At 39.9% G+C, this 26848-nt stretch overlaps 1 protein-coding gene across 7 annotated transcripts in view; it reads left to right on the plus strand.

Moving 5' to 3' along the window:
- LYPD6B (LY6/PLAUR domain containing 6B) overlaps window positions 1-20578 on the plus strand; it is a 177521-nt gene extending 156943 nt beyond the window's left edge. For 6 of the 7 annotated variants that reach the window (XM_045479755.1, XM_045479761.1, XM_045479756.1 and 3 more), the window contains 4 exons: window positions 11777-11927; window positions 14458-14556; window positions 17954-18084; window positions 19835-20578. In XM_045479755.1, coding sequence (XP_045335711.1) covers window positions 11813-11927; window positions 14458-14556; window positions 17954-18084; window positions 19835-19999 — 510 coding nt within the window. In that variant the 5' untranslated portion in view covers window positions 11777-11812 and the 3' untranslated portion in view covers window positions 20000-20578. The remainder of the gene's footprint in view (window positions 1-11776; window positions 11928-14457; window positions 14557-17953; window positions 18085-19834) is intronic. The other variant, XM_045479762.1, reaches the window with a different exon arrangement.
- Window positions 20579-26848: the final 6270 nt, after the last annotated feature.

A 26848-nucleotide genomic window follows, 5' to 3' on the forward strand; every position in this document is an offset into this window, starting at 1 on the left:
TCTATTGGTAGAGAAAATGAAAACTTTTAAAAAAATTTTTAATGTTTATTTCTGAGAGACAGAGCACTAGTGGGGGCGGGGTGCGGTGCAGAGAGAGAGGGAGACACAGAATCTGAAACCTGCTCCAGGCTGAGCTGTCAGCACAGAACCCAGCGTGCAGCTCAGACTCACGAACCGTGAGATCATGACCTGAACTGAAGTCGGACGCTTAACCCACTGAGCCACCCAGACACCCCTTTTTTTCTTTTTTCAATTTATTTTTATTGGTAATGCCTACAGTTGTGTGAGACCTTTAGAAACTTTTAGCTTATTTACAAGTAAGGACTAAAACTTGTTGTGCCCAACCCAGTGCTAAGCAAGAAGGGATATGGTCTTATGTCCCCAGACAAACCCAAGCTTTTTTCAGAGTAGAGTCTAACCCATGGGCTGGAACAGACACGGTAAGGTTAAATGAATGAGAAATATTGGAACTAGGCCTTTAAAGAGGAGTTGTCAGTATGGGTAAGGATGCATGTGAGAGCACAGAACTTGTTGCTTTTTAAAACAGACTTTGTAAGAACCATTGCATCTTATGTAAGCACAAAGAATACAGATTTATCAGAAAACAGATAAATGAAATGCTCAACTTAGGCCCATTGTGCCACGTGTGTTCTAGGGTAGTTTTCCTAAAATTGTTCTTCAGGGGAATTTTACAAACTTCTCTCATGTATGCTCAGACAATCATAGAATTTGATAGCTGTAAAACGTGTATTGAATTTCAGTGTTGAGTAGGTGTTGCATGATCTTAATATTTTCCAGTGTGTAATCCATAGAAGAACCAACCTTAAATTTCTATTTTTAGCTTTCCAACTGATTTAATAATTTGACAAAAACAGCAATGGGTAGGGACTTTTCCTTCAATTTTCATGACTTTCCGCAAAACAGATATTTAATATCTCTATTTTACTGATAGGGAAACAGAGTCTCAGAGAAATAGAGGGGTTTGTTAGAGTAGATCAAACAAGTGACACAATCAGAACTTGCACCCAGGCCTGCGTGCCTACAAAGGCCATTCTTCCCCCATTATACTAGACAGCATTTACACTTGACTTTATCCTTGTGGGATTATGAACCACTGCTTAAATGCAGTTTTTCTTGTTGCAATTAAAACACTATTTAATGCACATAATTTTTCAGTTTCCTCTGGGAATATGAAATTATGCACATATATATCTTTATATATGTACATTTCCTTCTGCTCCAAGCGGTAATAGTGACAATTTATAGAGCAAGTGACATGCTGTAACTTTGTTATATATGCAGAATGCAGAAATTTTTTATTAGGATTGCTTTTATAAGCTTGTCAGCTTCCAGAGAGTTCTTTGAATAATCTGTCCTGAATTTTGTGACTATGCAAAAGTCAGCATGATAGTCTTTTGCCAAAGCACATAGTTTATTGTTGTTTTTTAAAATGCCCTCCTGTTTTCAGAATGAAACCCACGAACATGTCCTTTACTTGTGTGATATATTTTTAGCTGTAGAATCGAGAATAAAGTTGAACTAGTGGGAGCTCTATAAACAATGGTCAGTGACATTAAGCCCTAGCCCAGAAGAAAGATGACAAGCCAAATGTATAGTAACAATTCTATATACCGAAGATCTCCCAACTGAAGGATAACAATATGGGTCCTGGAAACAGCTGACATGATTGGCAATACAGTCTTTTATACAGAGTTCTAGGGACACTTTTACAACCTGGCACATAATTAGCACTTAAACAGTCAAGTCATTCAATAAAATAGATCTATGTTTGTGTAGAAGCACATACGTACATGTATGTATGTGGGTGTGCATATATGCATGCACACATATCCAAATGAATTTATTGCCGAAGATTTGTTTTGGTATAGACATTCTCTTATGTTAGAATTTATACAGAGAGGTTCAAATGAGAAGGACATCTGCATGAACGCTTTATTTTTATGGTCCCTTTTTTATGTCAGCTGAGACTAAATGAAGTCAAAAGTCCTAGCCATCGCCTGTATGCTGACCCTGAAAGCTAAATTTTCTCAGTTGAGTTGTGTATGCCACATATTAGAGAATGCATGCTCGGCATGAAACATTCCTCCACTCAACAAATGTAGAATAATGGATTCTTAGCCAGCTGTTGGACATTCCAGCCTAGATTTCTATTATGAGAGCTTTGATTGGTTATTAAAAGAAATGGGTTCGGCAAAGCAAGCAAGGATATGGAACATAAAAACAATGTCTTCCATGCCCAGCCTTTGTTGCTGCTTGGTTTATGTCTATGTAGTTCTGCCAGTGGAATTGCTCATTAACAGTACCAAACACCTGTGCGCCCACAGCTTTCCTGCAGAACTTCAGTCCACTTGTATCTTTCTCTCAAATTTAAAGACCCCCTGCTTCCATGGAAAAGAAAATAATCTCTCTCATTTGCCTCCCTGATAGCAGAAATACCTCTATATTTTTTTTCTTTTTTTTCTTTTAAAGAAATGGCCAATTGAAAGATGCCTCTGCAGCTCTTTGAAACAAATTTCAGGCATTATCCATATGCTGTTTGGTGCTCTCTGTATAACACATAGCACCCATTAGTTTGAGAATTAAATACCAGGAAGAGTTTCCTTTTATCAAATAATGAGAATATGTGTCCCATATGCATCTCCCTTAACGCCTGAAAGGTACAAAGTGAAATGTAATGCACAACAGAGGAACACCATGCATGGAAGTTTAGTGGTTCAGATCTTTCCTCTCTCAGGGTTTTTACTCTGTATTTTGAGAGCCTTAATGTCGAAATGACTTGGCATAAGCCTCCTAAAAATCGTTTGTGGGTACAAACTGGGCAACAATTATTTCACCTATGTGAAGGATACTCTCAAATTTAATCAGTTAGCATATATTTATTAGGTTCCTACCATTTGTCTAAATAGTTCAATAAAACATGGCAAACCCATCTGGATTCTTTTTAAAAGGAGTACATTTTCCAATTCCCAATCATCTAAGCTTTTTAATCTTGTTCATGTGGAGTTCTTAACCTTCTCCTCTAGTGTCATCAAAGCCTTCTCAAAAAAGATGTAAACTTGTGTCTTTGACAAAAATGCAGCTGAAAAGCTATTACTTGGGAAGGGTTTTTTTAGTTTTTTTTTTTTTTCTTAACATTTGAATCACATTTAGAAAGTTGCCTTTAAAATTGATTAGACTATTTTTTACCCATTGAACACTTATTGCCCCGTATTAACTCATTAGCTTTAAGGTTGATTTCCATAATAACAGTATTTTAATATTAGCACTGTTTTTAGATGATATTTTATCAGGTTGTATGTAGTAGAAAAAACCATCTTTAGCACTACAAAATGTACTAAGCATAAGCCTTATGCTTAGAAATGAAATATTCATTTCTGTGAAGTTTTGATCCTATGATGAGATTTTTAAAGTTATCCTTGTAAACATTATAGCAGGGATCTGAAATATGGGAATACTGTATTACATATGACTTTTTATGGTATAACTGGAATTCTTTATTAATATCCTTCCATAGAAATCATAAAATCCTAGAAGGGGAAGGAACCTTGTCAGTCATTCATTCCAACTTTTCATTTGGTTGCAAGAAAGATAATTCCTGAATGCCCTTTAGAAATTAGTGCATAGAACTCAACACTATTTACCAGATTTGGTCCAGCTAGTATGGAATGGAGTTGGACAGTTATATCTCTTGATCTTATCTCTGTTCTCCTGCTAATGATATCTGAAGAACTGGGAAGGAAGATACATGAGGGGAAGCAGACACTTAACATTTCTTTAATGCCATCTAAGTGAAAGGTACTTTATCTATGTAATTATACCCAATCCCCACAACAGCTTAAGAAATTTATCTATATGGCTCTAAGCCTCACTTATCTTATTGACAAATGGGGTTATGTGGCTAGTAAATGTAGAAACAATTTGTAGTTTTCATAAGAAATTGAAGATGACACTAAGAAGTGAAAAGACATTCCATGCTCATGGATTGGAAGAACAAATATTGTTAAAATGTCTGTACTACCCAAAACAATGTACACATTAAATACAATCCTATCAAAATATCTATCAAAATCCTATCAAAATACCATCAGCATTTTTCACAGAGCTAGAAAAGACAATCCTAAAATTTGTGTGGAAGCACAGAAGACCCCAAATAACCAAAGCAACCCTGAAAAAGAAAAGCAAACTGGAGGCATCACAGTTGAGACTTTAAGTTATAATACAAAGCTGTAATAATCAAAGCGGTATGGTACTGGTGTAAAAATAGAAACATAGATCAATGGAACTGAATAGAAAACCCAGAAATGAACCCACAACTATATGGTCAATTAATCTTTGGCAAATCAGGAAAGAATATCCAATGGGAAAAAGAGTCTCTACAGCAAATGGTGTTGGGAAAACTGGACCATGTTCTTACACTATACACAAAAATAAATTCAAAATGGCTTAACGACCTAAATGTGAGACCTGAAAGCATAAAAATAGTAGATGAGAACACAGGCAACTTCTTTGACATCAGCTGTAGCACCTTCTTTTTAGATGTGTCTCCTGAGGCAAGGGAAACAAAAGCAAACTTCAAAAAAAAAAAAAAAGCATCAAAATAAAAAGCTTCTGCACAGTGAAGGGAACAGTCAACAAAACTAGAAGGCAGCCTGTGGAATGGGAGAAGATATTTGCAAATGACATATCTGATAAAGGGTTAGTATCCAAAATCTATAAAGAATTTATAAAACTCAACACCCAAAAACAAATAATCCAGCTTAAAAATGGACCAAAGACATGAGTAGACATTTTTTTCAAAGAAGACTATACAGATGGCCAACAGACACATGGAAAGATACTCAATGTCACTCAGCATTACGAAAATGCAAGTCAAAACTACAGTGAGGTATCACCTCACGCCTATCATAATGGCTAAAATCCACAATACAAGAAACAACAAGTATTGGCAAGGATGTGGAGAAAGGAGAACCTTCTTGCACTGTTGGTGTGAGTGCAAACTGGTACAGCCACTCCGGAAAACAGTATGGAGCTTCCTCAAAAAGTTAAAAATGGAACTCCCCTACAATCCAGCAATTGCACTACTAGGTGTTTACCCAAAGGATACAAAAATACTGATTTGAAGGGATACATGCACACTGGTGTTTATAGCAGCATTATCAACAATAGCCAAATTACAGCAACAGCCTCCATGTCCATCAACTGATGAATGGATAAAGATTGGAGGGGTGTGTGTGTGTGTGTGTGTATGTGTATACATATATATCTCTATATCTCCTTTATATACATACACACAGGAATATTACTCAGCCATAAAAAGAATGAAATCTTGCCATTTGCAATGACATAGATGGAGCTAGAGAGTATTATGCTAACTGAAATAAGAGAAAGACAAATAGCATATAATTTCACTCATATGTGGCATTTGAGAAACAAAACAAATGAGCAAAGCAGGGGGAATGTGGGGGTGGAAAGAGATAAACCAAGAAACAGACTCTTAACTATAGAGAACAAATTGATGGTTACCAGCATGGAGGTAGGTGAAGAATGGGTGAAATAGATGATGGTGTGATGAGCACTGGGTGTTGTATGGAAGTGTTGAATCACTATGTTGTACAGCTGAAACTAATATTATGTTGTATGTTACCTAACTGGAATTTAAGCAACAACTTTTAAAAAATGCTGATCCTGTAAAACAAAACAAAAAGGAGAACCAGAATCTTATTCTGGGTGCCCTTTCTGAATCTAAAGCCCATTGTTTTTCCTCCTCTCTAAGATGATTGTATTAACCCTTGGCAGACACATCTCAAATTTTTTTGGCCCCAGTAATGTATGTGAGTACAGACATTGTGTCTCTTATTTATTGTTTTCTGAGTGCTTAGCAGAATACCTGGTATAAATGCAAGATTTATCATCCTAATATTTTCAAGATTTGGATAAGCTGGTATGTGGTTGAATCATGATCCTACTTTTTCCTAGTGAATGTTGTTAAGAATAAAGTCCATGGTACTCCGTGGGTATTTTGTATTTTCAGAGGAAGATAATGGATTGGGTGGGTATAAGGTAAAATTCTCTCTTGTATTTTGCTTCCGGCACTTAAAAAAGCTAGATTAAATATCTCTAAGGAAATTCATATTTAAACTTAGGAGGACAAAAGAACTTTTTGTGTACCAGAAATAGAACACCTGTTAGAGAAGGTAGAAGCTGCAGCATAGGAGCTGGGCTCTCGATGCCCAGGCAGGTTAGCAATTGAAACCCCAGTCCCCCTGCAAGGAAGGGAACTACAACAGGGTCTCGACATAGATCCCATGAACATTGTCCTTAAATGTAACAGGAACCAGAGTGTCTCCGTTGGCCAACCTGGCCTAATAGCCAGAAGCAAGTAACACAATCCTTGTTGCAGATGATAAAGTTTTTTTGTTTGGGCAGATTTCTTCTTTTGAGAGGAGTGTTTTCATCTATTCTTGTCCTTCTTAGTAAAATTTCAGCACTCATTTTGAATTTCCACTTGGCCTTCTATTCTTTTTACAAGGGAAGCCGGGCCTATTAAAGTTTGTCATTAAAGTGTCTTACTGCGGGATAAGTGATGCTTTCAGGAAAGTGTGAATATGAGTGTTGATGGGCATGTTGGACTTAGTAGAGCTGCTTCCTCTAAATTATCCATTTCATTTGTTTTATTGGCAGTTGGAGTTAGCCTTGGCTTGCTGACTCATTTTTAGCAACTGTGCAGGAAGTACCAGTATTTACCACATTGTTCGGTGTCTTCTTTTTCAAATCTCCCTTTGAGTCCATTCCTTTTGAGACCATTTCTTCATCTTTGGACATTCCATCAACTCCTTACTGCCCACAATCTTTGTCTTGTTAAGAAAAGAGTTCCTTAAGATCATAGCTAAGATGTTGGTTCTATTTTAAAAAAAAGTATTTATTGGATATTTACCATGCACTGAGCCTAGACCTAGGGACTTAAAAAATAGTTTAAAAAATAATGTAGGTAATTTCCCTACCCCAAAAGAGAGTTTATGATGTCAAGGACATGCTGCTTGTTGAAACCCCCATCATCTTTGCATATTTTCCGTGGAGGCAGAAAATGCCACATGTAGGATAAGATGCTGATTACTACCCAGACCTGGGAAATAGTCACGCTTCTGGACCAAGTGCCGTGTAGGTCCTTTACTCTGGGCAGTAATAGGCCAGGTGGGCTTTGCAAATGTACACATCTGGCTACCTGCCATTCCCTGGAGTACCTGAGAGTTGCCCATCTCTGTTGAATCTGCCTTTGCAGAAAGCACCCCTTTCTTTTGGCATTCTGGAGCATATCTTACTTGCCAAAGAGAGGATCATAAACCAAATGGAAGGCCAGCACCACAGGTGAGGGGTTTTTGACCAGGCCTACCATCTGTGGGGAAAAATGGATAAAAACATTGTGCTCTGCTGGGGAGGAATGATTTGAGCCATCCTTGAACTTGAGTGTATACCAGATACCTAATGTATATGTGGAACTTTCTTAGTGTCAAATATAAAACCATCTAAGTCACAGGAAGCCAAATCCTGACAGTTGTATTCTGAAACAGCAAGCAGCAGTTCTTAACTGTTATGTTAAGATTAACAGATTCCTTAACAGATTCCTTTTGAGATCCTCAGCCCAGGGGGAAAAAATCTATATAGACACAATATTTTGCAAATAACCCTAGCAAGCTTACAAGTCACCCCTCCCCACTCTGAAGAACTCTGCTCTGTGTGATGGTCCTGGAGAAAATACCAGAATGGTTTAGTCTGACTCATCTTAAAGACTTCTTTTTTTTCCTTCTGGAGCAAAATACAAGCTCTACTGTAACCTTGTTCTGCAACAAAGACTGCAGTGAGAGCCTACTCAGCAAAGTCTCAGCAGATAATTTTTAGTTCAGAGTCTCCGTGAAATGATTCTAAATGTAAAACAACTTTCAGATACCATAGTTAGTCATTTGCTTTTTCATTATCCTAATGTCTTTTGGTTGTGAAAGATAAAACAGTCATGTTAACACAAACCTATCCACTGCAGAATAGATAGAGACAGATATAGGTACTTAGGGGAAAGCAGTGTTGGTAATAGATTATAAAGCCGGCTCTGGAAAATAGCAGACATTTTTATTTAGTGTTTTGTTTGTTTGTTTCATTTGATAGGTAAAACCTTTGCAGTTCTGGCAAATTTTGATACAACAAGGCTATGCTGTTTTAGCTAAAAATGGAAATAAAAATATACTAGTCCATATGGCAACTTTTCACTGTTGTTTTGATGGGGTTACTGTGTTCCAGGCAGTGTGCTAGGATCTTTACACACATTGTCTCCTAAGCTCACTTGTACAATGGTAATGATGCCACTTTCCCTACAGTCCTGTTTTGAAGAATGGAAAAAACAAAATACAAATCTAATCCTTAGGCTTGCTGTTCATTTGGTTGTTTTAAAGTCGTCTGCCATCCAATCACTCTTTTATTCAGAGAAACCTTTGTGAATCCTAAATTCCTCTATGTTGTCTGTTATTGGCATCCCTTTGTTCTGGGAGTGAGAAATAAGGCTAGGGATTTGGGACCTGTTGCTCTGCAGAGACCAAGCATTTTTTCAAAATCAGATCATCTAAAACCAAACAGTTCCTTGGTTGTGTTAGATCCCAAATCCTTGCCATGGCCTGTAAGTAAGTGCCTGTATGATCTGGTCCCACCACCTCTGACTTTGTCCCCGCCCCCTCCCCCCTGCACGTGCACTTCTTCTTATCTTGGAACCCTAGTGTCTTTTCCCTTGATTCTTTGCTTGGGTGGTTTCTTCTCATACTGGGTCCACTGTATATGTAAAGTAGGTCCTCCTATTCACCCACACATCTCTCTATTGTACTTATCTCAGAATCATGACTATCTGAAATTACATTCTCCCCATAGTTAGTGTCTGTCTTCTCCTTCTAAAATGCACACTTCATGAGAGCAAAGGCCGTGTTGGAGGTCCAGTAATAACAATTTCTTTCTATGCACTACATGTCAGTAATGACATTTGTTTTTTTTTTTGTTTTTTTTTTTTTTTTTTTTAATTTTTTTTTCAACGTTTATTTATTTTTGGGACAGAGAGAGACAGAGAATGAACGGGGGAGGGGCAGAGAGAGAGGGAGACACAGAATCGGAAACAGGCTCCAGGCTCTGAGCCATCAGCCCAGAGCCTGACGCGGGGCTCGAACTCACGGACCGCGAGATCGTGACCTGGCTGAAGTCGGACGCTTAACCGACTGCGCCACCCAGGCGCCCCAGTAATGACATTTGAATGAATAAATGAGCTTCTGTCTCACATAGAGATTACATGAGGAAAGCCGGGGGTTCTGACTTGTGATTCCTGTTTGGAGATATGTTCTTAACAGTGAATGCTACCTAGTGAGGATTGAAAAATGGCGAACACAGCTAATTAGATAAGTGCTTTATGTGTATTAACTAATTCCTACAACCCTATGAGGTAGGTATTAATACCATTACTTCCATTTTATAGATGCAAAAGTTGTGGTACAGAGAGGTCAAGGAACTTGCACCAGTCTACAAAGAGAGTAGGTTTAGAAGCAGGTATTTGAACCTGTACTCTACCTGAAAGGGCCCATGTGCCCAGCACTCAGCTGAGTGCTTCATACACATGATGTCATTTAGTCTGTGCTTCTATACTCTGAGGTAGGGACTGTTATTGTGCCTCTTCTACAGATGGGCAAGCTGAGGCTTGGAAAGTTGAAGCAATTTGTCTGAGGCCCCATATTTGTTAGTGATGGAAAAGGGACTGAATGGAGACGATAGGACTCTGAAATGTATAATCTTAGGCATTATTTCCATATTACTTGAATATGGGTTGCTATTGGAACACAATGAATTTGAGATTTGTGAAAAAGGGATGAGTCTCTCCTACTCAAAGTTCCTCCACTGGTGTAAAGCAGGGGTCTTCATTCCTTGGCTCCAGATTCACAATGAATATGGAGCAGTCCAACTTAGAGAAAGGAATAGGAGAAGGAGAATTTGTACCAGCATAATGACTCGTCTGTAAGGAATAATATAGTTAGCTATTAGAAACGTCCATTTCTTCAGAAAGAGCATAAAAATAAGATTTAGAAATCTAATAACTGTGAACGATCAATTTTGGTTTCTAAAATGAACCAGGACAGAATTTTATATATGTATTTACATATCAGTAGGTCGCATTCTGTCGTGAGCTGAAATGCAGTATAGGAAGTTTAGCCCTATTGGCTTTTGAAACCTTCCAGGTTTTCCTTTACACTGAGTACTTCTTAGAGACTATGTTCAATTGGTGGCAGAAGCCATCTATAGGGATGGGGATGCTGTTGGCTATATTTTGTCTGCTATCTAGTTCCATCTTTGTAGGTAGGCATTATTAGCTATACACGCAAAACCAATATACTCACAACACAAGAGGGGGAGGTAAAATCCCTAGATTCTGTGCGTTATTATCCTGGCTTCAAACAAAATATCCATGTGAAGGATTATGCTCATATGTGCAGAGATCAAACTTTTCTTCTTTGAAAAATTTCCTAAACCCACAGAGACCGGCTGATTCAGCAAGAAGAAAATGAGTTCAGGCAATATTATTGAACTCTAAGGTTCTAGCATTTTCACAGACTTGTATTACAAGTGCTGTTACTTTCACAATCCTGTGTGATTCTACCTGAGCCTATATTTGATGCTTACAATTATCCAAATGTGTGGGCAGAATGGGTGTTATTAAACCACTTTGCAGATGAGGAAATTGAGGTTAATAGAGCTTAAAGAGCTTGCCCAAGGTCAGACAGCTAATAAATAGCAGAGCCAATACCTGAACCAAAGTCTTTGGACTCCAAGTTACATCCTTTTCTGCTTCCCACACCTCTCCATTGCCAAAGAGAACCTGTTTGTGGTGATCCTGTATGTTCTCAGCATCTCTCCTGAAGATTTTCTTACTACCAGGTCTGCTTCTAGAGGGTAGAACCAGTGGGACTTAAGATGTACTGTCTTCCTCGGTGCGCCGCGGACGTCTCTTGTTTCACTGGGTATCAAACCTGCCTACTTCACCTCTTTGAAAGCAGAAGCAGTATTTGTGGGCTAGGACTAACATCACATCAGCATTTCAAACAACTCTTACTCCGTTTTCTCTAGAACCTCCTGGCAGCTTGTTGCACCCAGTGTGACAGACACAGATGGGGATGGCATTGTCTTTGTGCTCTGGGGTCCAGCAGAGACTCTATTTCCCAAACTCGTTGTACATTTATGCACTGCTCTGACTCTTCCTAGTGCTCTGACTCTTAAGGTTTCTTCCAGGTTTTGAAAGCGTTGCAAAATTTCTCAAACACAAGTGTTTACTCAGAGTATGGACTTGACAAGTGGTTCGGTAACTTCAGGTGAACGTGCCTCTGAACCCTGTTTGTTAAGTGATTGGCTGATTCAGCACAAAGTACGCCGGCTAGCCTCAGGCAGTGAGGGAATGGGGTGCGGCCACGCCCATGCTGTTCCTTGTTCTTCCGGAACCTGAAAGGCCTTTGGGTGTCCTGCTAGAGCTTAACTGGCTAGTGCAGAGGCCTGACCAGTAGAAGGCAGTAATTACTTAGCTTTCATCTGTGAAAAAGAATGCAGTTTGCTTACAGGTACGGGCCCTATAGAACAAGTAGATGGTTGGATAGATTTGAATAATCAGGCTTCCCAAATGGAAGCAAAGCCTGCTCCTCCTGACAAACAAAATGCAGATAAATGCGACCAGTCTCTCTTTTCATTGTAGATGTGAGTTTTGGACTTTCCCATAACCAAGGTCAGAATGCTGCCCCTCCGTCATGCTCTGGCTGTAGCTGTTGTCCAGATCTTTATCTTGTCAGAAAACTGGGCATTGGCCAAGAACATCAACTTCTACAACGTGAGGCCTCCTCTGGACCGTAAGTAGTGGTTGTGTCCTGGTTCACGACTGTAGGGTCAGGGCGACAATTCGAAGTCCCTCTTTCCACCTATAATAACTTTGCCTGCTCTGGAATATTTGGTTTATATCTAGAATAAGCCAGAGAGTCTTCACTACTTTGGGGAGGAGGAGTAGTACATAATGACAGAAATTTTCTCCATTTCTTTAAAATGCTTTAGCTTTCTGTTGAAGTCTCAAAATGGTTCTTGGTTAAAATACTCTGTTTGGGGTGCCTGGGTGGCTCAGTTTAAACATCTGACTTGGCTCAGGTCATGATCTCACGGTTCATGAGTTCGAGCCCCGCGTCGGTCTCTGTGCTGACAGCTCGGAGCCTGGAGTCTGCTTCTGATTCTGTGTCTCCCTCCCTCTCTCTCTCTCTGCCCTCCCCCTGCTCACGTGCACTCACTCGCTCTCTCACTCTCAAAAGTAAATAAACATTTTTAAAAATGAAAAAGTAAAATAATCTCTTGAACACTGTCACCACGAATGGCTTAGCAGACAGTGTTCTTTGTTGATCTCTTCAATGGAGAAGGATATTGGCTGTAGGAAGGAAGTTTCTCCATATATAATTTATATATGGTTGTGGAGCCCAACATGAGGTTTGAACTCATGACCCTGATATCAAGAGCTGAGATCAAGAGTCAGATGCTCAACAACCGAGTCACCCAGACACCCCTAAATGATATATTCTTTCAAATGACCATTAACAATTTTGAAACAGATTTGTATATTTGAAATTAGGTGGGAAATAATACTTGGATTTTCATTAATATGCATAGTCACCACTAGAAAAGGCTGTATAAAATTCAACTTTTCCACTAATAATTTACACAGAAGCAAATATCAGTGAACATTATCTATAGGATAATATATTTTATATGCATACATGTGTATAGTTGTACTTTTATACATATATCATCTCCTTTCTCTCTTCAGACAAGTGAGACTTCTCTGATATACTTTATTAGGGAAAGATTATAGACACCAATTGGTATAAAGATGAATGGCTGTAGTTCCCACACCTGGAAGAGTATCAAAATCATGATAAAAGCCTTTAAAACTACATATTCCTTGGTCTTCTCTGCAGAGGTTCAGTAGTCAGAAGGGTGGGATGTAAATTATTTTCTTTTCTTTCCCTCCCCCAAACCCTCTTCTTTTTAAAAAAGCTCTCCTGATACTATTCATGCACAGCCAGGTTTGGGACCCACTGTCTTTATACCACTTCTAAATGAAACCTATATATTACTCTTCTTCCCTTTGTGCTTTCTTTATTATTTGTGACACTGCGTGTGTGTGTGCATACACACATATATTGCATATATACCACACACACCTTGAACTATCATTTATTATATGTTTCTAAACTGGTAATGATTGTATACTAATAGCTTAATGACATGGCACAAACACATTGAGATTTTCATAAAATCTAAATTATAGACAAATTTTGAAACTTTAAGGCTAATAAAATTTTATGATTAAAAAAATCATTAAAAAAATAGAAATATTTGACTAACGTGATCAGTTTACTAGGATGGTCGGACATTTTCCTTAATCTTTATCCATTTTATTCTCCAAAAATGGAAGAATTGGAAGTTTTACATAAGGCTTTATGCCATGGATTATAAAGAAATGTCAAATTTATTACACTTTTGACTTCTTGCCCATTAAAATAACAAGATACAAGGTTGGGAAAAAAAACACAAAAACCTAAAGACCAAAAGGACGTTCTAGTTGCTTTCAATCCAGACTGCCAGCAGTCATAATTCCTGCTTTCTGTAACACCAGCATGAGCATAAGAGCCTGAGAATTGCTATCATCCTTACATTAAATGTTACATTCCTGATTGAGGTCTAATGTTGTGATAATTGACGTATATCAAGTGAGATTGCTTGATTGAGGTTGAAGATGGCTGTAATGGAAGTGCGTGTAGACAGAAACCAGCAGGATTTGATGTGCCAGGGACTATGCTAGATATTTTTTATTGCAGCCTCCTGTTTAATCTTCATGATTCCTCTGCAAGTCATGGGGATCTTCACTGTTAGCATTTCTCTATTATTATTTCCTGGAAGTTAAAAATGATAAAGGTACTCAGTAGGAAGAACAGAATTCAAGCTCAGGTTAATCTGACTCCAGTTCTTTTCAGGGGCCACACTAAAGCAAATCATTGGTTCCAATCCCACCACCACCCTTTCCTGTGCTCTCAACCCCCACTTATTCCCAAGTTATAAATTGTAATGAAACAATACCATGGGTGTTTCAAAGTGGCTTGTGGAACCATTTTCATTACTCTATAGTAGATAAGCATAGACAAAATATTTAAAGAAAAGAGAATAAATATGCCCCGAAGTCTGGCAGTTAACTCCAGCTCCTTGGCAACGAAAACTCTAAGGATGATGGTTTGTAAATTTCGTTTGATCTAATAAAAGTTGCTAATTTGTGCCATCTTTGATGTTTAAAATTTTTGTCTTTTTTAACCTTTCTGTTTCACTGTGCATTTTTCTTTAAAGCTACGCCATTTCCAAATAGCTTCAAGTGTTTTACCTGTGAAAATGCAAGGGATAATTATAACTGCAATCGATGGGCAGAAGACAAATGGTGCCCACAAAGTAAGTGCACTGAGTTTGGAACACTCTCTGGTGATTATACCTCATTTAGGTCTCTCTTAACTGGCCGTGAGCAGACCTGCCTTATATAATGGGATTAGCATATATCAACAGGCTGATGATGTTATATCAAAATCAGATTTCTTTTAGTAGACTGTGCAGGTATCAGACTACTCTGAGAGTACTTAGAAACTGATGGTATAACCTCAGTTTGTGTGTGCTGTGTGTGCCTCCAGGGAGGATTTCTTAAATAGTATTTATCAAGCAGAACAAATAGTCCACAGTGTTGTCTAAGGCATTCTAAGAATTTCAGAAATGCTTGATACCTCTAGAAAAGTCACACTTACTGGCTAAAGCAAAGAAGGGTTTTTATACTCTTGAGATACATTGGTGCCTTGGTAACTCATTCATTCATTTGACAAACATTTGAGAACTTTTTAGTTTGCTTAGCTCCCAGATACATCCCTAGTGGTTGGGGACAAAAGTAGAAGGGAAACCAAGTGGGGTCTTTTATTGTCTTTAGGCAGGAGAAGATGACAACCGGGACTATGGTGGTAGGGATAGAGGGACAAGAAGTCGAATGATTTAACATATATAAACTTGGAGGTAAAGCAGACGGGATGTGCTGAGGGATGAGTTGGAATTGGAAAGCTCTACTCAGAGCTAGAAGATGAGGCTATTCAGATTTTTAGGAAGTACTATTTTTTAGGTTTTCAGACCTAAAAGGCCAAGAAAAGCAAACCGACCAACCAACAAACTCTCCTAGAGCTAAAGATTACCAGTTTTGGTGTACTATTACCTTGACTCTTTTGGAAATCTTTGTACTATATTCTATAAAGCAGTAAAATAGCCTTACCTCTTCCAGATAAAGCCAGTGTATGGTACCAATGATTAGTACACACTGCAGACCTCTATGGGGCCTGAGACTCTTAGGCTGTAAATTAGCACAAATGGTTGTGACATCTACTTGGAAAGTATTTTTCTTTTTTTTTAATGTGTATTTATTTGGAGAGAGAGGGAGAGCGTGCAAGCATGAGTGAGAAGGGGAGAGGAAGAGAGAGAGAGAATCCCAAGCAGGCTCCACATTCAGCATGGAGCCAGATGTGGCGATCGATCTCACAACCACGAGATCATGACCTGCACCGATACCATGAGTGGGTCACTTAACTGAGCCACCCACGTGCCTCTGGACAGTATTTTTCATGATTTCTTTTCAAGAGTAATTAATTATTTTAATTTTGTCTTGAGGTTCTTTTGCATTTCTGTAGAGTGACCTTAAATTGTGTGTGTGTGTTTGAGTACATTTATGTATCTTGTGCATTTGGAGATTTGTTTCTACATTTTGCACAGAAATTTATCTTAGTAATTGCAAAGTTTTTAAGGTTGGCTGATGCCTCTCTTTACTAATTTACTTCAGAGGGTGGGTACCATTCTTAGCTATTTGCTTTAAATGCCCCCTGAAAACCGGGTGGTAAGGATTGTAACAGTAGCAAATTACGGCACTGATGTCCAACTCCTTGTACTTCGTCTTCATGGACTGTATTATTTTGAATTGTATCCAAACACTGTTCCTACTAGGAACAGCACAGTACTCTGATTTGTCATTCATGAATCAAAGCCGTCTTGAATGGGAACGTGCATGGATATTTCCGGGTTGCAGAGTTTCATCTCTGTTGAAACACGTGAGCAGAAGAAGGGAGCTGCAGCTTTCCATCAGAGAGGAAACGTCAGAGATGGGAAGGGTGAAGGAAGTTGGCTCTTCCAAGTCCAACTTGAAAACTTGACTCTTGATGAGACTACCACGGAACGACCCTACATTCCAGTGTGCATGACAGTACATTTTTGACTGCTCCAGTCAAGCCCCAAAGATACTAACCATCTGGAATTCTACCTGAGGGTATAATTTCTTGCTTTTCAGTTAGTCATCATTTAGGGGCGTGATAGTCAACCATTTCTTGAGGGCAGACTGGCCCACAGCTATTGTTCTTTGTCAGCTCAGGTTTCCTTTTCACCTTAGAGCTTTACTTCTGTGGTCTGTCAGTGTTGTTAAGAGAGGTTCTCTGTGTAACAGGATATGACAAGAATGACATTTCTTATTTTATTTACCCTGGCTTCTATTCTGACTTTCTAGGGTGCTTTAGCATGTGTGGCATTTTATACGAACACATGCAGCTACCAGTTTCCAATTCTTCTTTATGTGAAGTATAGGTCGAAATGCCTTTCCCAAACATTCAGTGGTTCCCTGTCCTTCTAAAGGCAGAAGTCAGCTACTCTCCTAGAGCACAGCAAAGCATCATCTAGTTTAACACTAGGTATGCTGAGAGGCGGAATAGTGTTCTGGCTAAGAGTACAAACCCTAGAAAACTGCCTAGGTTAGAATCCTGTCTTCCACCACCTTCTGTCTAATGTAACTGTGGGCAAGAAACCATGCCTTGGCTTTTCTATCTGTAAAATGATATTAATATGACTTGCCTTAAGGCTTATTGTAAGGATTGACTGAGTGAATACCTGTTAGAGTGCCTCGCTGATGGCGTGTTAATATTATTTGAAGCTTACCACAACCCTATCAAAATGTCGGACACTTGTTATCTTTTATTCAAAAGAAAATGAGCTTTAAGGACCTAATAGTGCTCACATGTGACAGAATTCTCTAAAACCAAGTGCTGTCCACATTAGTCAGGTTTCCCCCCATTTTATGACATTGCTGCTGTAGTCCCTTGTCAATAAACTAAGGAGCATTGCATTGGTCTGAGATAACTGGAGAGAGATGCAAAACTGAAGTGGCGGGTCCTAGCATATTGAATGAAATCACTTTCTTTAAAAGTAGTAAAATGTGAGTACTTAAAGCTATAGGGAAAACTGTAGACATGAGCTAGCTGTGTGCAGGGAGGGGCAGAGAGAGTAGGAAAATGGGAATACTCCGGAAAAGTCAAACATGCAGGGAGGATTAGAGCATGAGTAAGAAGTGGATGGGTCAGGAAGGTGGTCTTGATGTATACTTTGAGGCACCTGTTTTCATTCTGTTCCACCACATGTCTGTTAGTATACAAGAAACAAATGCCGAATAATACACCAAGATGTGTTCTAACCCACTGCATTTTACGTTTACAACTCTCATTTTATTTTGGAGTTCTAGAACACGTGCCTCATAGGGAGAGAGACAGAGACAGAGATGCTGGCACTCTCATATGAAATGAGCAGACCTAAGGTGCTGATGAAAAGCTTGTTCAACTTTTTTCTCAGCTGTAGCTGGCACCAAAGGAGAGGCATCCACTCCTGCCATTAAACTTCTTGCCTAAAAACCTAAGGATCATCCTGAGTTTTAGTCTTTCCTGAAGTGATTGTTGAGTTTCTCTTTTGCAGCGTGAAACATGACGTTGCCTTTTCTCCCCCTGCCTAGATACACAGTACTGTCTGACAGTTCACCACTTCACCAGCCACGGAAGAAGTACATCCATTACCAAAAAATGTGCCTCCAGAAGTGAATGTCATTTTGTTGGCTGCCACCACAGCCGAGATTCTGAACATACAGTAAGGAGTGTGTGTGTATGTGTAAGGTTACTGTCCTAAGGTTTTTCCTACGTCATTAGTTATACATAATGGAAAGGCAGGAAGGATAAAGTAACCTGTTGTATACATGTAGTCTTTAAGGAAAGACTCCCTTACAGTGATGTAGTGGAGACCAAAGAGAAATTGAAGACTTCCTGTCCTTCAACAAAAAATGTCACTAACAACAAATGATAATTCCCGGACCACAGAGCTCCATCCTAGACCTCGAACTTGATTTGTTTGAAGTCTGTTCTGGAAGCCCAAGAGCCAACCATCCATGAGAGAGTGATGAACGCTACAGAACCCAGCTCATGTATTTTGTTTATGGCCAGATATCACTGAGAACAATGCACAGGGTAGCTGGGTTGTGGAAAGAGGGAAATGGGGATGCCTTTTACTAAGGAAACCTGGTCTTAACCCCTACCTCTGCTTAGATGGGGACGTGAGAGTCTGAAAGAATTGATCTTAGTTTAATATGATGAAGTATAGATATATTTCAGATCAGTTGATCTCCTTAAATTTTTATCATTCTAAAATGAGCAATTTCACTCTTTTATATGCCTGGAATTGTGAAATGTTTGACAAAAAATTACTTGAAAATATGTTAATTTTATGAGATTTTAGAATTGATTTAGTTACTGTGTACAGAAAGTGCTTCTGATACCAGTAGCTTTTAGCTCTGGCAACGTTGGAGAGTCACCTGGGGAGTTTTCACAGCTATATTGGTGGTGGTCAGGGAACATTCCAGATCAGCTGAAACTGAACTTCAGGTGGGGTCTTGGGCATTAGGCTCTTTTTTCTTTCCTTTTTATTTTTTAAAATTTTTATTTTTGAGAGAGAGAGAGAGAGAGAGAAAGAACAGAGACACATAGAGTGCGAGTAGGGGAGGGGCAGAGAGAGAGAGGGATACACAATCCAAAGCAGGCTCCAGGCTCTGAGACATCAGCACAGAGCCTGATGTGGGGCTTGAACTCACGAACAGGGACATCATGACCTGAGCCACCAACAGAGCCACCCAGGCATCTCTCTTTTCTTTTTTAAAGTTCTCCAAGGAGATTCTGATGTTCTTGCTGCCAGGGTTGAAAGCAGCTGATAAAGACATGTAGAATTGCTGCCCTTTTCTTAGCCATCCTGGAAGCCTCTATGGATGGCTAAGTTTATCAGGTTGAAGCCTTGTACCAGGTATTATGACAGAAGATTGCTTCCTCTGAAAACACCTTGTGCTGTGAGGGAGCAAGCCTTTTCCACTCCTCAGCAGCCATAATTAGCAAGCCCTTGCTGTTGTAATGATAGAAATCAGTTGTTAGTATAGACAATACAAAGTCATTATTATCCCTTAACAAGTAGTACTGAGAAAGAAAATCAATGGCCAGTCCAAAAGGTTCCTAGCTTTCATTTTCATGTCAGTGTTTTTCCTTACAAACCTTAGAAGATTTGTTGACTCAATCAAGCAATCTTATTCGGTTTCTCCTCCTCTTTTTTCCTTTGCTTATGCTTGGCTTGCTACAGATAAATCACTGTTAAAATGAAAAGACTCTCAAGATAGTCCTTACTTTCGGGTTAGTGGGGGAAGGGTACTCAAGGGCCTGAGTATCTCATAGACCGGATGAGTTGGGTAACTAATTCTGTCCGTCCTCAGCGCTGTGGAAGCATTCTCTTGTTCTTTGTTTTGCCCTTCCCACTCCTTCCCATTACTTACTCTCTTTCCCCTCTCCCCTTGCTTCTGTAACAGGAGTGTAGGTCTTGCTGTGAAGGAATGATCTGTAATGTAGAGTTACCCACCAACCACACTAATGCAGTCTTCGCCGTGATGCATGCTCAGAGAACATCCGGCAGCAGTGCCCCCACGCTCTACCTACCAGTGCTGGCCTGGGTCTCCGTGCCTCTGCTGACATGAAGCCACTGTTCCTAAGAGAGACAGAAACTGCCCTCCGAAGCACAAGCCAAAAACTGTGTGAACGCTGAACGTTTGAGTGAAGACCAGTCTTGCACTTGGTGAAGAGTGCACCTTGGACGACCCCAAACAGAAGCCAGTTGTTCGCTGAGCTAAAGCACTCCTATATCGGGCCACAGGATGGAGAAAGGGCATGTAGCAGGAAGTGAGGGGATTGTCTGGCTTCCAGGCTTCCTGGTCAGAGGGGCTGCATCTTGTCTCTTCTGCAGGGAGGATCCTGCCAGTATCTGCAACAGAGAGGTTGCAGCAGCCTGTTTGGGTCCTGCTGACCAGGCCTTTAGCTGAATGGACTGCTTGACCTCAAGACTCCTTCAGAATCTGCTGGGTCAGACTCTCTCATTTCTGTGATTAGCTCAGAGTGTCCCTATGAAATCAACTCTTCCATCATGAGAAAGCAATTTTCCCACCAATGACACAGTCAGTGAGAAAGGCAGCTAACTATAGGAAGAAAACTTCAGTTGAACTAATATGAAACCCATTTACTATTGTGGGGGGAAAATAAAGCTTTTAAATTATACGGTATAGAATGCATGCTTGTGTGTTTCTTGACTGACCTGGCGACCTCGGATAAAACATTTACCAGTGTCGTAAAGGAGGTCACTGAAGTTAAGTTTCCATGCACCATGGGTGATCTATTCCAGCTTGAATTATGAAATTCTCTGCCAAAGTGACTTAGCTTTTTATTTTTCAGGAAGGATACTTCTTAGGATGCTAAATGGTAATTAGTCAATTGAAAAGGTCAGGAAACCTTCCTGATGGAGGAGGATGAAGCCCTATCACATGTTGTACCCTCAGGGGTAGCAGCTTCACTTCAAAGAAACTGGCCAGAGGGCCCCTCCCCCATGCAGTCAGCTTTTCTCTGAATGTCAGGGCCACCAAGGGAACCTTTCTAAAAACATGCTAAAATGTTTTGTCCCTTTGTCTCCTCTTTCCCTTTTATAATAGTCTCAGCAACTTCTGTTTTCAGAATCCTGATTTCCTGCCTTTGCAGTTGGGGTGAGCTCTAAACACTCTGCCCTTGTATGTATGGTGATAATGGAGTATTTTTTTTTTGTTAATTGAGCATCTACCATCGGGAGACTGAGTACTCCATCAAGTCAGTCCATTAATGACACTATCCTTACCATGTGGGCTCACCTATGGTGGGAGTCCACAAACTATGGTTCATCAGCCACATACGTCCTACCACTTTTAGTCTGTTGGATTTCTGTAACAAATACACTATTAGTTTTGTGGCTTAAAAAAATTTTAATCCTTACAGTTCTGGGGGCTGAGAAGTCCAAGATCAAGGTGCCAGCAGATTGGGTGTCTGAGAAGGGCATTCTTTCTGGTTTGCAGACCACCATTTGTATTCATACAGGGCAGAATGCAGAGAGAGACTGGCTCTTCATTCCCTTATCTGGCACTATTCCCATTCCTGAGAGCTCCACTTTCATGACCTAATTAACTCCCAGAGTCCTCATATCCAAATACTATCAAATTGGGAATTGAAGCTTGAACATATAAATTTTGAAGGGACACAAACATTCAGTTCCACAGCAGCCACCTATTTTTGTGAATAAAGTTTTATTTGGAACACAGACATGTCTTCATTTATGTGTTGTCTATGGCTGCTTTCATGCTACAATGGCAAGGAGGAGTAGACGCAACAGACAGTATATGGCCTACAAAGTCTAAAAGATTCGTTCTCTTGCCTTTTACAGTAAAACTTTGCTGATGCCTAACCTATGGATTGGTAAAACAGAATAGGGAGAAACCTGCTTGCTTTGCAGGGACCATGGTTCTTATATGGTGGTTACTCAGCCTGTGCAGTGGTTTGCCAAATTGCATCCTTTATATTCTTTGTCTTCTGCGTCAGTGAATTTTTCTTCTCTGTTTTGATTTTGTTCCACTGATTTGATTCAGTTTTTAGTTGTTATGTGCTGATGTCAGGTGCTATGTGTCTGTCTTCTCGTCCTTGATGCACTGGGAGCATCTCGTCTTAAGGCTCTCTTGAGCTTCCAATAAAACAGGGAGGGAGCAGACATCATTATCTCCCTGTCTCTGGCTTAATCTTAGACTCACCTGGACGCATTGGTTTTGAAGCCTGGTGCAGATTTATCCTTCCTTTCACTCAGCACCTTGAAGTATTTGAGTTTTCATAGCTTATGCTTGTTTGAAATTAATTATATATGGCTTCACTTGGAACATTTTAATAGCATCTTTGGTGTCTTTTTATTCCCCAGGGTTTCTTTTGACTGTATAATTGACGAATTGTCTGCTAAAAAGCCCTTAGCAGACAGTATTTTTTTTCCTTCCTGATTTTGTTTCTGCTGTCTCGATTAATGAAGTTTCTCTGTGTGTGTGTGTGTTTCCTGAGGAAATCATTTTCTCTTCTTCACCCTGCATATCCTGTTTGCATGGATTTTACTCCTCACCACCACCATCTTGAGCATTTAAAATAGGGCTGTGTTAAGCAAAAGGGGGAACACACAGAGGAAACAAACTCATCACAGATATACAGCTCAGTCACTAGGGGTGCCAGATGTACAAAAAAATATATATGGGATACCCCATTAAAATCGAATTTCAGATAAATGATTTTTTTAGTATAAGTTATTCATAAAATCACAAATCTGGCTCATCTAAGGCAGTGTTTTCAAATCCTTGTAATCAGAAACTTCTGGTTTACTTCAAAACAATACAAATTCCCAGAGCATCCTGGAGATGTCGATTCAGTAGATCTGGGGTGAAGCAGAAGCCTAATTCCAATAACTGAGCGTTAAAGAAAATAAAAGCTCCTAGGTGATTATGATGCTCAGCCAAGTGTTACCCTTGATCTGAGAGGATAATTCCTTCCTCTGAAGCCCAGGCCTTGCTTGGCCATGTAATATAAGACCTAATGAATAATAAACATGTGTACAAATAACGTAGGTTAGAGCTGTGGTTCTCAAAGCATGGCCCCAGATCTGCATCGACATCATCTGGAAACGTGTTAGAAATGCACATTCTCAGACTCCATCCCAGACCTACTGAAATCTCTGAGGGTTCAATCTGTATTTTAATGAGTCCTTTAGGTCTCTCTGAAGCACATACAAGTTCAAGAACCACTAGACCAGAGAAGTGCTTCCCAAATGTCTTCAGTAAATGGGTCCTTGGTGACTGCATAAGATTCACTTAGGCAGCTTGCAAAAAAAAAAAAGAAAAAAAATTCAGATTCTTTATGTTGGAGTTGAGTCAGAAAATCTATTTTTAACAAAATCCTTGAGTGATTCTGATACACAGCCACTTTGGGAGCTCCTAGAGAGTAGAGTTGGAAGTGGCAATGGTGACCAGAAGGCCCAGACGTTAATACCTGGCCTTTGAGTTCTAACATGAAAGCCCTATGCAGTATAAGTTGATTCTTGGTGGTGTCTCCAGTGTAATTTTAAAACTAGAATCCAAGACATAAATCCAATCATTAGAGTCCACTGCATGAATTTTTTAGCCCATTGCATAAGAATCTGGAATGGTGGCCAAGTGTCCCAGATCTTGTACTAATTTGCCCCTCGTGAGCAAGAAACTGAAAAATACTTTGGTGTCAAAATATCCAATGAGAACTGGAGTAGTGGGGGCAGGAAAGAAGAGGTAGGTTTGTTGTTAGAAAAGAGGATTAATTATAAATAGGAGGGTCTGAGAGAATGAACTCTCAAAAGTCTGTTTTGTCTAGGCTCCCGAATAAATAGATTCTAGAATGAACTTTCAATTCCCTTCCATGACTCATTTTCTGAAAAAGAAAAGAATGGTACTGAACACTTTTTTTCCCATCTGTGTCTAAACTCTTCCTACATCCATTTCTGAGTGAAGTTAGCAGTCAGAAGTTATAGGTGTTATTTTCCATACAATCTACATTCTGTTGTGTCAGTCACTGTGAAATATGTATTTCATAAGAAGAGGGAAGGAGGTGGGTGGTTTTCTCTTCACTGGGAAAGAATTTCTAAAGCCACACGAAGCATGAATTGAGCGATATGAACTGGCACGGACTTGGGAAATGAGGTGTGGTGTGGGACTGGGAAAATGTATTTCACATTTGTGAGAGTACTAACTCTTAGGCAAAAGTTTTGTGACATGTAGATTGCCATTTTATAAAACTTTGACCTTTTGATCTTGGACATTTTATTCTTCACCTACTTGTCATCGACTCTATGATTTGTGGACGGATACATCATGCTGCTGGGCATGTCTGGGTGCAAATCTTGCCAGAAGCAAAAGCTAGTAGAGCATGCACAAAGGTAAAAGTAGTGAAGCTGGAAGGCACACGGCTGTCATAATTTGCACCTGCCTCTGGGCACAACCCCACTATGTGCATCCGAAACCATCCAGCATCTTCCCATCATGCTTCCTGATTCTCTCTTCACCTCGTAATTCTGTCTCCTTCCCAGACCCCCTCTCTCACTGCTTTGGCCTCTATTTCATCAGAGGCTGAGGCTGGAAGCCAAACTGTCTTTGGAGTAATCCAGAATGTGAACTAGTCATGGTCTAGGCTGTGAAAACGAGGGCTTTCATGGCTTAAACCCGGGAATACTACTCAGCAAGTCTGGGGATCTGCATTTCCAGCCAGCATCTGATCATGAGACTGGTGATTTGGATACTGGTCATTTGAGGGCATCATCTTAGAAATAGTAAGCTGAGAGCGCTACACAACCCCCACGCCTCCATATTTGTGCTTTTTTGGTCTATGAAATTTGGCCTCAGCTAAGGGGAGGACACAGGTCTGCCCCTGGAGGACACTTGGTTTGGCAGAGCTGTCATGCTGGGAAGGGTCCTGGGAGGCTAGGACAAATGGGAACTCTGGGAAACCTGGGGCGTCTTCCACGCAAGCTGAATGTCCATGGTTCTGACCATTGACTGAGGCAGGAAGAAGCAATGTAAAGCGAAGGGCAAGGTGAGCTCGTCCAGAGTGGCCAAAGACTAAAACTCAAATCCAATGCAAATATTCTTCAAAAGAGGATAGGCAACACAGGGGAAGTAGGTCCTAGAGACAGGTTCTGATAAGGTTGGTAAGGGTCCCCAAGGTGTGTACCTTTAATAGAAAGCTGTACCCATCAGGATGTGGTCACCCTTGGCTTAGTTCAGCGAAAGGGAGCTCACTGTTCCCTGAGGCATGTGGGGTGCCTGGCAGAGGGTAGATATCTGAACAAAAGAGGAATTTAAAAGGAGGAAGGAAGAAATGGTTCTGGGTGGGCAGCCAGAAATGTCTGCTCCAGAGCCCCACAGTCAGGCCATGTCCCAAGGCAGTTGTTAAGGTGGCTGAGAAAATACTCTCATGTTAGAGAGGAGAGAGCTGAGCCCTCCAGAGCTGTGCAGATTTGCCCTAACCACACGGCCAGCTAGACGGAGACCTTATCTACTCTCCTACCTGCTGCGATTTCCACCACATTGTTGATTAATGTACATTGTAAATCCCCAAGGAGTGGAGAGGGTTTGCAACACTTTGTCAACTATTCTATGAGAGAAGCTTTTCTTCCTTGAGCATCTGGATTCCATAGAACATACTTTGTTTAGCCAATAGTACTTTGCAAATGTAGAGAAATAAGGGAAAGGAAATAAGAACATGGGGATGGGTAAGACACTGACTCCTAAAACATGCATATATCCTAGGGACTTTAATGAGTGTTTTCAGTGCATGAACCTTGAACCCTTCAGAAACACCCATTTCTCCAAGACTGTGGGCTCTGTCCTGTACAGACCTATTTCCAATATCCTTAGTTGAGCAGAGGTAGAAAACTGAGAAACCCACCTTAAAAGGGGGTAACTTCAAATACTTTGTCTTCGGCTTTGTTCTCATGTTTGTTGACCTATTCATTGTCCTGAGCGGATTTTAATTCCACTCATAGCAGTTTCCTCTAGGTCTGGAGAGCCCACGGCTCCTTGGGCTCCACTCTAAACCAATCAAGAATACCATGTTTTCAGAGGATTATGTTTTATTGTTGTCTCTCTTTCCATATGCCCCCTGAAGAATTATCTGAAGTCGTCATTTGTTATTTGTAAATATTTTTGATTTGTTATGAAATCAATCTTGAGTCAGAGATGGGTCTTGAATATTAATTATTTATCTTCATTTTTAACTAATTACTTTAAACTAGAATTTATTAGTGAACTGAAGACGAAGATTTGTCAGGGATGTGATCAGATTCTCAAGGCAAGTTCTTCCATATGTTATCCAACAAAGGAAAACAAAGATACAACTAAGTTGAAAGCGAGGGAAAAACATAGCATTTTGCCTAAGTTAGGTAAACCTGCATTTCTTTTGATGGATCTTTTCTTGCATTTAATCAGAAATCCAAGTGTCTGACATTGATTTTAGAAGATGTTTTTCAGCAGTGTTCATGATCTGGGTCTTTTATACTTAGTTGGCTTTAAAAATTCTGGAATTTGAAGAAAGACATGAGGGAGATTTTGATCAACAATGTCTCATCTTTAACTACCTGGGGCCAGGGAGTAATTATTTGATTGATATAATAGATTAGTCAAATAATTCTACATGACATCTGTATTTTTCTTTTTAATGCAAAGTTTCAAAATGAAAAGCGAGTTTAATTAAGTGGAAAGATAATCCATGATTAAATAAGATAATGAAGCACATATTGCAAACAAAGGAACATGGTAAAAACTTAAGAGGTCATGATTAGGGAGAAAATAGTCAAATAGCTTGAGGCAAAACCTTCTTGACTATTATTATTTTTGTTTAAAGCAAGAATGCTAGATTTTATCTACTTGTGGAGCAAGGGAAGGGGCAAGGCCTAGCCTTCCCCATTTCAATATCAACTGCTC

The sequence above is a fragment of the Leopardus geoffroyi genome, chromosome C1 (assembly GCF_018350155.1).
Source record: "Leopardus geoffroyi isolate Oge1 chromosome C1, O.geoffroyi_Oge1_pat1.0, whole genome shotgun sequence".
Classification (NCBI taxonomy): domain Eukaryota; kingdom Metazoa; phylum Chordata; class Mammalia; order Carnivora; family Felidae; genus Leopardus; species Leopardus geoffroyi.